Source organism: Chiloscyllium plagiosum, chromosome 4 (assembly GCF_004010195.1).
Source record: "Chiloscyllium plagiosum isolate BGI_BamShark_2017 chromosome 4, ASM401019v2, whole genome shotgun sequence".
NCBI lineage: Eukaryota > Metazoa > Chordata > Chondrichthyes > Orectolobiformes > Hemiscylliidae > Chiloscyllium > Chiloscyllium plagiosum.
The window spans coordinates 131,906,234-131,918,708 of NC_057713.1; the positions used below are offsets into that span (position 1 = coordinate 131,906,234).

The 12,475-nt window shown below is 40.3% G+C and overlaps 1 protein-coding gene across 4 annotated transcripts in view; it reads right to left on the reverse strand.

The window, feature by feature from the left end:
- The window catches only part of LOC122549428 (centrosome and spindle pole-associated protein 1), a 156,659-nt gene that overhangs the window by 120,987 nt on the left and 23,197 nt on the right, over positions 1-12,475 (reverse strand). For all 4 annotated transcript variants that reach the window (XM_043689244.1, XM_043689245.1, XM_043689243.1 and 1 more), the window contains one exon: positions 6,426-6,524. In XM_043689244.1, coding sequence (XP_043545179.1) covers positions 6,426-6,524 — 99 coding nt within the window. The remainder of the gene's footprint in view (positions 1-6,425; positions 6,525-12,475) is intronic.

Consider the following 12,475-nt stretch of genomic DNA (forward strand, 5'->3'; position numbering starts at 1 on the left):
TTTATGACTCCAAACACTGAATTAAATGGCATCAGAAAAATTGTACTCCTGGTTGTTGGCTGTACAATCATTTTAACCGACTGTGAATTGGTGTTCTCGGCCAGAAATGGCAAATGGGACATTATTTGAATGTGAGTATCATTCTAATAGAATGTGCAAGTGTGAGAGACTGTCGGGCGAGAGAGAGAGAGAAAGAGACAGACAGAGAAAGAAAAGCAGGCAGAGAGACAGAGAGAGAGAGAGAGAGAGAAAATATATGGGAAGAGGTTAAGGTGAACCTATATTAAACGTTATCTGTATGTTAGGGTAGTGTGTTTAAAAAGTAGACAAAATAATGAAGCTATCTTTTCATGATGGTGGCTCATTTTTTAAGGGGGGAGGTATTATTGAAGATGTGGGTGTACTTTAAGAGAGTTAAAAGCAGAACTACTGGACACAGCACCAAGTGTTCTCAATAATGCAACAATATATGTAACATTTGATCAAACAACTCAGTTAGCTTGTTGCCCGGAGACAAAACGAAAAACAAAGTTGAGTTTGGCCAATCAGTTTAAATTATACCCTGAAAAATATCAAATTAAAATCCAGTTTGAATTAAATATAATGACAATCTTAAAAGCCAATAACAATCCGATGCTTTGGGGGTATAAGACCGGGGTAAATTGAACAGTTGAGAGGAGAACTGACAAGCCTAGCATATATACAGACTGCCTAAAAATAGCTCTCTGAAAAGTACCTTTTCGATTAGTAACCTGTGACACAGAAGTTCCTAAGGAAAAGAAGACACACACGAATACCCGAATAGAAGAACGAATGCTTCCTTGTTTTGAGATACAAGTGTGGTTTTGTAAATCGTAATTGGGAGTTTTATCGGACTAGTATTACAGAAGGTAAAAACAATGACTGCAGATGCTGGAAACCAGATTCTAAATTAGTGGTGCTGGAAAAGCACAGCAGTTCAGGCAGCATCCAAGGAGCAGTAAAATCGACGTTTTGGGCAAAAGCCCTTCATCAGGAATACAACTGTATTCCTGATGAAGGGGGCTTTTGCCCGAAAAGTCGGTTTTACTGCTTCTCAGATGCTGCCTGAACTGCTGTGCTTTTCCAGCATCACTAATCCAGAATCTAGTATTAAAGAAGGGAAAGTAACAGATAGGTTAGAGTAAGGACTGGTAAATAGCTGTTAGTTAATTATTCTTTGTTATACTTTAAGAAATAAAGTTCTATATATTTATCTTAAATAGTCCTTGGCCACTCAAACGTTTTCAGATTACTGCACGGGATAAATCTTTTTTGTATTGCTGGTTTTTAAATTAAGTAGGAGAGGTTACCCCGTTTCGTAACAAAAGTTCACTATCTTAATATGGCAAGCATTAGCTGTGAATTATTGTTTTGAAAGTTCAAGTGTACAACAGTGATCACGGGTCAGTATTACAATCCCAGCTCTTTCCAATGCATACTAATGTCCTAGACAAAGGTACAAAGGGCAAAATATCACAATTGCTTACTATACAAAACTCAAAAGTAGAAAAAACATTTAGGAGGAAAGTAGCACTCGAGGAGAATGGAGACAAAATAGTGAACCAAACAAGTAAAACAGCAAGTGATATAACTTGAAATGCAGAATGAGAAGAATTAATACAAACTAAATTATACATCTTTTTTTTATGGACAACAGGAACAAAGACCTGGGTTTTACATGCTTAAATATTTGAGTGTCAGATCAGGTGAAAAAGCTTTCACAAATAAAAGCATAAGAAAATTTTAGATTCATAAATGGAGACAAAATTCATCGCTAGGGATTTTTGTTCAACATTTATGGGTCAGAAGTTAGGCCACAGCTAGAATATTGTGTTTGGTTCTGGGTATTACAGTCTGGGATCTTGAATAAGATACAAACAGAATTTACTAATATGCTACCAGAAATGAGCAGTTTCAAATCTGCTGGGGGAGAGAGAGGGCAAGACAGGTGGGCACAGAAACAGGCAGGCACAGAACATTCAAAACTTTGAGGGGTTTTGATAGAGTACAAAGGAACTTTTTTTCAAACTGACAGGAGGATGAATAAGGAGAGGAAATTGATTTATGGTGTTTGGAGTGGAGATGAAGATGAAAAATAAAAATGCTATACGAAGACTAGTATTGAGAAATAATTATATTTGGAAGAACAAAATATGGAATCAGTTTGAATGAAGATGAGAAACAGCAAAGGAAAAATATTAACGGTGGAAACAAAACAAGAAATAATACTGGATTATAAGAAAGGTACACAAATCATGGTGATTTTAATCTTCACATGAATTGGACGAATCAGATTGGCAAAGTTAGCCTAGAAGAGGATTAGCAAAAAGATGGCCAAGAGGAGGAGGTCATAGACAGGCTTTTGTTATTGAGAACAATACATTGTGGAACCACAGAAGTTATTTTAGACCTGGTAATTAGATAAGATTAATTCATGAATTCAGTAAAGAATTTTCTGGACAAGAGTGATCATAACATAATAAAATCTCACGTTCAGTTTGAGAAATGCAGGGCAAAATGAATGTCTTAAACTTAAAGGGAATGACAACGCTATGTAGACAGCGTTGATTAAAGTAGACTCGGAAAACAGGTTAAAAGATAATATTGTAGAGATGCACTGAGACATTTAGGCAGATATTTTGTAGCTTTCAACACATATTTACAGGTGGCCTCCCGATTTATGAACATCCAATTACAGGTGCTTGTACTTACGAACAAGATCCCATATAACTATTAGCATTAAGGATCCAACACACAAGTATTTGGCCGTACTTACAATTAGAATTTTATACTGTACTGTATTGTGTTCTGATTTGCACACAAATCATGTATGTATGTATGTACAGTACTCAGGAACAGAACCTGTCTGTAACCCAGGTACTGCTGGTACTCCATTGAGAAAGAATATCTCTACAAAGATATACCATCTAGGCCTAACCAAGAAAATTAAAGATGGTAGAAGAATTAAAAGGGATACAACAGTATCAAGGTTAGAGGAAGGCCAGGAGACTGGAAAGATCTTATAAACCAGCATAAGGTGACTTTTTCAAAAAAATGACAGAATTTGGAGTTTGAGAAAAAAACTAGCATAAAATGTGTACAGACAGGAAGAATTCTTCTACAAGTATATAAAGAAAGAAAAACGTACCTAAAGTGAGCAAGCAATAGCAGCTTAAAGAATGAAGGTGAAAAAATAAACACGTGAAACAAGGAAATGAGAGACTTCAACCAAGTATATTTTACATCTTCACAACAGATGACATTTAAAATATCCCAAGAGCTAAAAAGAATGAATAGCTAAAAGGAGGGAAGGCATAAAATGAAACGGGAAAACAATTCATTTTGCAAAGGGATATAGAAAGATTAAATGCTTGAGCAAAAATCTGGTCAATGGAGTAAAATGAGTACATACATGGGTGCTCACTTAACAGAAGGTTTTTTTAAAATGGAGAAATACTAAAGAACGCTGGAATGCAGAGGGATCTAGTTATTCTCGTACATGAATCTTTAAATAGTCAACATGAAGCAAAAGTAATTAGGAAGACAAATATATTAGCCTTTATTGTAAAGAGGCAATCTAAAAGAAAGTAAGTCTAATTGTAACCTTACAGCACATTTTTCAGAGCAGAACTGTGTAGTATTTTTCTCCTTACTGAAGCATTGCAAGCAAGTTAATGAGGGCTCACTATGCTGATTCCTGAGATTAGGGCTTGTGTTATTAAAATATGCAGAAATTTAAGGAGACTCAAAAGGGTAGATGCTGAGAGAACGTTTTCCTTTGTTGGGAAATATTTAACTATATGACATAGTTTAAAAATAAGAAGTCAAATGGAATAAGAAAAAATGTCTTCCCTTGGGTAATTTTCAGTCATTGCAATTGCTGTATACTTTTCCATTGAAAGCAGTGGAAGGTGGATCATTGAATGTAATCAAGGCTGAGTTAGGCATATTTTTTGATATATAGGGAGTCAAGGGTGGGGAGTACAGACAGAGAAGTGTAGGTAAGGCACAGTTAGATCAGCCTTGATCTTTCTGACTGGCAGAGCAGGCTTGAGGTGCTAAATGTCTACTCCACTCCTATTTCTTCGAATTCTATAGTTTTATCAAATAGTTCTGAATTGGAATTCACTGCCTGAAAAAAAGAGTGGTGAAAGCAGATTCACTGGTGATTTTCAAAAGATAGCTGGGTACTTCAAATACTTTCCAAGGAAATAAGTCTGCTGTTTACAAGAGAGGAGTATAGCAGGACTAACTGGATAGCTCTTTAAGAGTCAGCATGGGCACAATGATCCACTGCTCTCCTACGATCACTGTACACACGCACATAATATATACCATAAATAGCATTTTTGATTTGAACGTTAACTTTCTGCCAGATTATGATTATTTTCTAGGTAAAAACAAGGAATGCAGATGCTGGAAACCAGAGTCTAGATTAGAGTGGTGCTGGAAAAGCACGGCAGGGCAGGCAGCATCCGAGGAGCAGGAAAAGCAGCGTTTCGGGCAAAAGCCCTTCATCAGGAATAGAGGAAGGGTACCTGCAGAGTGGAGAGATAAATGAGAGGGAGGTGGGGGTGGGGAGAAAGTAGCATAGAGTACAATAGGTGAATGGGGGTAGGAATGAAGATCGTAGGTCAGAGAGGAGGGTGGTGTGGATAGGTGGAAAGGAAGATAGATAGGTAGAACAGGTCATGAGGGCGGTGCTGAGCTGGAAGGTTGGAGCTGGGGTGAGGTGGGGGAAGGAGAAAATGAGGAAACTGACGAAATCCACATTGATGCCATGGGGTTGAAGTGCTCTGAGGCGGAAGATGAGGCGTTCTGCCTCCAGGCATCAGGTGATGAGGGAGTGGCAGTGGAGGGGGCCCAGGACCTCCATGTCCTCGGCAGAGTGGGAGGGGGAGTTGAAATGTTAGTCTACAGGCAGTGGAGTTGATTGGTGCGGGTGTCCCGGAGATGTTCCCTAAAGCGCTCTGCTAGGAGGCATCCAGCTTCCACATCGGTAGCAACGGATACAATAAATGATATTGGTGGACGTGCACGTAAAACTTTGATGGTTATGGAAGGCTTCTTTGGGGCCTTGGATGGAGGTGAGGGAGGAAGTGTGGGCGCAGGTTTTGCATTTCCTGCGGTGGCAGGAGAGGGTGCTAGGAAGGAAGGGTGGGTGGTTGGGAGGCATGGACCTAACCAGGTAGTCATGGAGGGAATGGCCTTTGCGAAAAGTAGAAATGGGTGGGGAGGCAAATATATACCTGGTGATGGGGTCCGTTTGGAGGTGGCGGAAATGTCGTCGGATGGTGTGGTTTATGCGTAAGTTGATAGGGCAGAAGGTGAGCACCAAGGGGGTTCTGTCCTTGTTACGGTTGGAGGGGTGGGGTCTGAGGACGGAGGTGCGGGATGTAGACAAGTTGCATCGGAGGGCACCTTTAACCATATGGGAAGGGAAATTGCGGTCTCTAAAGAAGGGGGCCATCTGGTGTGTTCTGTAGTGGAACTGGTCCTCCTGGGAGCAGATATGGCCGAGGCGGAGGAATTGGGAATACGGGATGGCAACTTTGCAGGAGGTAGGGTGGGAAGAGGTGTAATCCAGGTAGCTGTGAGAGTCAGTGGGTTTGTAAAAAATGTCAGTGTCAAGTCAGTCGTCATTAATGGAGATGGAGAGGTCCAGGAAGGGGAGGGAGGTGTCAGAGATGGTGCAGGTGAATTTAAGGTCGGGATGGAACGTGTTGGTGAAGTTGATGAATTGCTCAACCTCCTCGCGGGAGCACGAGGTGGCGCAAATGCAGTCATCAATGTAGTTGAGGAAGAGGTGGGGAGTGGTGCCGGTGTAATTACGGAAGATGGACTGTTCTACGTAGCCAACAAAGAGACAGGCATAGCTAGGGTCCACATGGGTCCCCATGGCTACCCTTTTGGTCTGGAGGAAATGAGAGGATCCAAAGGAGAAATTGTTAAGGGTGAGGACCAGTTCAGCCAAACAAATGAGAGTGTCGGTGGAAGGGTACTGTTGGGGACGTCGGGAGAGGAAGAAACGGAGGGCTTGGAGGCCCCGGTCATGGAGGATGGAGATGTAGAGGGAGTGGATATCCATGGTGAAGATGAGGTGTTGGGGGCTGGGGAAACGGAAGTCTTGGAGGAGGTGGAGGGCGTGGGTGGTGTCTTGAACTTATGTGGGGAGTTCCTCAACTAAGGGGGGGGTAGGACAGTGTCAAGGTAGGTGGAGATGAGTTGGGTGGTGCAGGAGCATGCTGAGACATTGGGTCGGCCAGGGTGGTCAGGCTTGTGGATCTTGGGAAGGAGGTATAATCAGGCGGTGAGGGGTTCCCGGACTATGAGGTTGGAAGCTGTGGGTGGCAGATCTCCCGAGGTGATGAGGTTCTGTTTAGTCTAGAAAAAAAAAGAGTCACCTTCGGTAGCCATCTGTCATTTCTTCTCAAACGCTCATATTTGTCTTGCTCCTTAAGAAACTGATTGTATTCCTTGTTTCGTTCTGTTCTCAGTCTGTCCTGAAAAAATATACGAAACAACACATTAATGATAAGCATCATAGTTGACTAAACATTTCAATTCTATTATCATTACAAAGTCATAGGGGAAGCAACTGAGGTATTAGGTTGTATAGCAAGAACAACTCAATTGTGAATGTCATAAGATATATCTTATATAAGGCATGGCCAGAATTTCAGCTTGATGATAGTGTCTAGTTTTATTTATATGGCAGTCAGTAATAGTGAGGCCCTTGAGAAGGTCAAGTCTGAGATAACTAAAAAGAAAGCTAACAGCCCCAAGACTGTGGCTGGATTTCACCTAAGAGGAGAAAGTGAGGACTGCAGATGCTGGAGATCAGAGCTGAAAATGTGTTGCTGGAAAAGCGCAGCAGGTCAAGCAGCATCCAAGGAGCAGGAGAATCGACGTTTCGGGCATGATTCCTGAAGAAGGGCTCATGCCTGAAACATCGATTCTCCTGCTCCTTGCATGCTGCCTGACCTGCTACGCTTTTCCAGCAACACATTTTAAGCTCTGGATTTCACCTAAACTTGATTAAACATCTATTTAGATACATTTCATGAAGGGTTTCTCTCCATGAGGTTATCCTGTGCAATTCTCTGCAGTTCACTTCATTATGAACATGCCACACCTTTATGGCATTGTTCTCCCACTCATCAGTGGCAAAAACATTGTGTGCACCTTCCAGGATTTTGGCCACTGGCAACACATATAAAGTCCAGCACAGGGTTAATCTCTGCCAGTCCTGAACAGCTCTTCACAATGCATATATAACAAGACAGAAACGAAAACAAAACTTTGAAAGGACACGTAGGTGATGCTTCATTGCAATTAGAAACTCACATCCATTAATATATTGCTTCTTTACATCATCACCTGCCTTGTCAACTGTCAGTGCAAATGCAGCTACAAGAATATACTCGGGCTACCCTTTCTTAGTGTCATACCACATCACAACACATCTAAGCCAGTGTTGTTCTAACATCCAGAGTCACATAACATCTCACCGTTGTTCAGGAATGACTATGGCTGACCAACGTGTAAGAACAAGGTCAACTGATAAGCAGCCTGACCCTTGGCGGATCTCTTGCAGCTCCCCAACTGACTTATTATTTTGTCTGGTTAACAGGACCTGCAGGACTGATCATTGCTAACTCCCTACACTAAGATTATAGAACCCCGAACCCTGACCACCCAAAGCCCCAGACTGATATTGAATATTGCCCTTGACTTATCATGCTAGAACCCATCAAGTGACGACAACAGCCCTCTTGACTAAGAGCAACTCTATTTAGACCTTGGGGCACTACCATTTGGTTGAAAAAGCAGGGTGCTTGCTGCGTAAACATCCACGCAAATTGGCATAAGCAAAGCACCAGCCTCAAAACACGTTTGCGTGTTTCCAAGCACAACGATTTCAAGTCTTTAGCAAGTATTTTGGGAGTTGATGAACATATACGACTTGCAACCCACTTTGTGCTGATGGACTGCCAGGTATCTTACCTATGCAGGAATTTTAGCACCGACAGAGAACCATGCAGCTTCTATGTGTCTTGGCCTGCTTTTTTGGCAAGCAAGTTATTCAGCATCAAGTTAGAGACAAACAAGCTCTTGTGTTCTAACCTGTCTTTTCAGTGCAGAAGGAGGGGCAAGCAGCTTGTGGCAGATGGAAGCACTGAAGAGTAAATGTACCTATGAGCAACGGGATGGCCATGTTGCAATCCATGCTATATCAACAGCAGAGATGCAACATGTGTCAGCATCTTACAAAGCAAACACATTGCATGTACTTTAAATAAAAGAGCAATGCATGAAAATTAAAGGGGGCGAGTGTTTAGTATGCTGAAAGTGGACTCCAGTCAGTCCAGGGATAGTATCAGCTAATCAAGGGGCTGATCCAATTGCAGACCAAATTTGACCACTGTCAGTCAAGTCTTTGATCTGACAGGAGTTCACGATCCGAACTTTGTAGCGTTTGGGCGTTGGTCAGTCAAGGTCTTGCCACAGTTTGGGGATTACATGCAGATCAGTCAGGTTGTTGTTGAGACACCAGTCTGGGAGATGGGCTTTAGTCAGTTGAGCTCTTCTACCAAAACTGTCAGGGAAGGACATCATGGGATTCAGTCATTAATAGCAAGTGGCTTATTAGCATCCAATGCATGGAGTTCTTGGGAAAGTGGACAGCTCAGGAGCGGAGGATTGGCCTGAAATGTATTGGGTCACTGAAGGAATGGGGACAGTGATGGGTGATAATTAAAGATTATATGGTGGGATCTCAGTTCATTGGAGTGGGAAGCAATAGTAGGGAGATGTGTGCCAGCAGGGGTATAGGTTCATCCAGTGTTCAGGGAAGGAATAAATTTGAGTTTCATTGTTCATGATGTGAGAGCTCAGACATCCCATCATCGACACTGTGCGATTTCCTCACAGATCATCTTATAACAAATCTAAAATGGCAAATGGTATGTTTATCTTTTTTGTGAATTTACTCCTGGTGAGAAAGAATTGAAGAACAAAAACAAAAGCTTCTGCAAGCCCAACAAGAACAGCCAACTCCAGCAGGGGAGGAAGAAGATTGGCAGAGCTATGATGATAGGGCATTCAACAGTAAGGGAAGCAGTTAGAAGTGAATTAAACAAAGAACCGTAGAATTGTAAAGAACTGGATATCTGAAACAAAAATAAAAAATTGCTGGAGAAACTCAGCAGGTCTGGCAGCATCTGTGAAAGGAGAGTTAACGTAGCAAGTCCAGTGACTCTTCTTTAAATTTCTGTTTTTGCTCTAGGATTGAATGTTGCCTGCCTGGCGTCAGGGTCAAGGATGTCTTGGAATAATTGAAAAGCAAGGAGAGGGTGAATAGTCAGTGGTTGTGGTACATATTGGTACCAATATCATAGGTTTTTAATAAAGGATGATGTCCTACAAGCAGAATATAGGGAATTAAAACTCAAATTTTAAATAAGTAGGACTTCAACAGGCAGTAATGTCAGAATTACTACTAGTTCCATTTGCTATCACATGCAGAAATAACAGGATAAATGAAGTTCATATATAGCTGAAGAAAAGGCAGAGGGATGGGAACTTGAGAAGGGAAAGAAAGGATGAAACAAGAATTGAAATGAAAACAAATGCAGCATAAACGGCAGAAAAATACTGGAGAAAAACAAATGTGGTCATCGTACAAAAAAGTTCAGATTATTTTCCAAGTCCAAAAAAAGAAATCTAAAGGCTGTGTGTCTTCATGTACAGAGCATTTGCAATAAAGTAGATAAATTAGCAGCGCAGATAAAAACAGGCATAGAATGGTTGCAATTACAGTTACATGACTGCAAGGTACCAAGGATTGGAACTGAATATCCAGGAGTATTAGTTATTTAGGAAGGATGGACAAACAGGTTAAGAAATTAGGATAGCATTGTTAGTAAGGGAAAAATCAATGCAATAAAAAGCTGGATATTGGCTCAGACAACCATGATGTAGAGATTAGAAACATCAAAAGGGCAGAAAACATTGTTTGGAGTTGTACCCAAATTGTAATGGAGATGTAAGAAAAGATTTTAAATGAGATCAGAGATGTTTGCAATAAGGTTACAGCTGTAATCAAGGGCAACTTTAATTTACACATATGCTAGACTGGGTACTGTGCAATGAAAAGGATTAATTAACAATCTTGTTCTGTAGAGTCCCTTGGGAAAGAGTGACCATAACATGATCACTCTTAGCATTCTGCATTAAGTTAAGTAATCAAATCCAAAAAAAGTGTGTTCTGGTACAAGGTGCAAATTGGCAAAGATTGATTGGAGTAGTTTATTAAATGGCTGACTGTGGATGGACAATGTGCTACTTTGAGAACATACGCATGAATTTCAACAAATAGTCATTCCTGACTGGTACAAAAATAAACAAAAAGGAAAGGTGGCTCAATCATGGCTTCAAAATAAATTTAGGATAGCATTAAATTCACAGCCAAAATTTTCAGAAAAAGCAGCAAGCCTGAGGATTTTAGAATTCAGCAGGTTTGGTCAATAAAAGGAAAATAAAGTCTAAGAATAAAAATTTTGTAGGTAACATAAAAACTGATATAGAACGTTTCTACTTCTACATGTGGACAGAAAATGATTTGTAAAGACAAACATAGGTCCCTTACAATCAGAAACTGGGAAAATTATAGTGGGGAACAAAGAAGTGGCAGAAGAATTGAACATGTATGTCCATTCTTCACAACAAAGGGCACAAATAACCTCCCAGAAATATTAGGAACATGATCTAGTGAGAAGGCAAAAATCGAAGAAAATCAGTATTGGTAAGAAAATAATGCTAGGGAAATTAGTGGAGTTAAAGTCTGATAAATGTACATCCCAGAGTACTAAAGGAAATGCCCTGGAAATATTGAATACTTTGGTGGTCATCTTCCAAAATTCTATAGACTCTGGAGCAGTTCCTGTAGATTGAAAGGTGACAAATCTATTATTTAAAAAGGAAGGGAGACAGAGAAATAAAAAGAGAATAACAGACCAGTTAGCTGACATTGGCAATGGGGAAAATGCAACAGTCTATTAAAAAATGTTAACATAACATAAAGCCAATATATGGGTTTATGAAAGGCAAACCATGCTTTAAAAATGTACTGGATTTTTCTTGGAGGATGCAAGTAGTAGACATCCTCCAAGAAAAATCCAGATAAGAATGAACCAATGGATTCTGATTTTCAGAAGGCTTTTGATAATATGTCTCAAAAGAAGCTAGTGGGCAAAATTAAAGCATATAGGATTGGAGGTAATATATTTATTGACAGACAGAAAACAGAGCGGCAATAAACAGGATGGGATTGAGAAGTGTGAGAGAATGCAAGAAAGTTTCAAAATGATTCAGGCAAATTGAGTGAGTGTGCATGGCAGCTGCAGTATAATGTGACTATATATATGAAGTTATACACCTTGGTCTGAAAATCAGAAAGCCAGAGTTTTATTTAAATGGTAATATATCGGAAACTGCAGATGTACGAAGGGATTATGGTATTCATGCACACCAGTCTAATGAGAAAAACACCCTATGGTCCTTTAGGACTACAGCAACTTTTACCAGGAATAGAAGAACTATCCAATGAGAAGAGATTAGTTCGACTGCGCCTATATTCCCTAAAGTTTGGAAGAAAGAGGGGAGAAAACAGATAATAGAGATGGACAGCCTCGACGCTTTGAGGATGTTTTCCCTGGTTGGGAATTCAAAACTACAGGTCACAGTGTCAGGAAAAGGGGTAAGCCATTTAGGGCTAAGATAAAGAAACATTCCTTCATTCAGCAAGTCGTCATCCTTTAGAATTCACAACCAAAGAAGGCCATGGAGGCTAAGTCACTGAATATATCCAAGGAGATTGATACATTTTTAGATATTAAAGACATCAAGGAGTATGGTAAGAAAGCAGGAACATGAATAGAGATAGAGGATCAGCAATGATCATACTGAATTACATAATAGGCTTAAAGGGCCAAATGGGACACTTTTGCTTCTAGTTTCTGTGTTTCTTTTAAAACAACTCTTCAAGGGGATCAAGAACCAACTCTTCAAGGATCAAGTTGAGGGGATTAACCATGGGCTTTTGAGGGTTGGGGGATTGGCATCCATAAGGAAGGACAGAGTATGTTTCACAGATATCAGAAACATAGATAATGTGCCTCTATTCTACCAATATGGATGAACTGGATTCAGACTTTGGTTGACTGCACCTCAAAATTGCTCCTCTGGTAACTTAGTGTTAAGGAAATGTCAAAGCTATTGGTTTTCTAATCTTCATTTATTGTGTGGCAGATCAAATGTTATATTATCCACATTTGTATCCACATACACCAGGCAATGAAAGTAGACAAGCTGGTGCAGCAAGCAATTAGGAAGGTAAATAGAATTTGGCCTTTATTGCAAGAGGATTTGAACTCAGAAATAGGGATAGGTT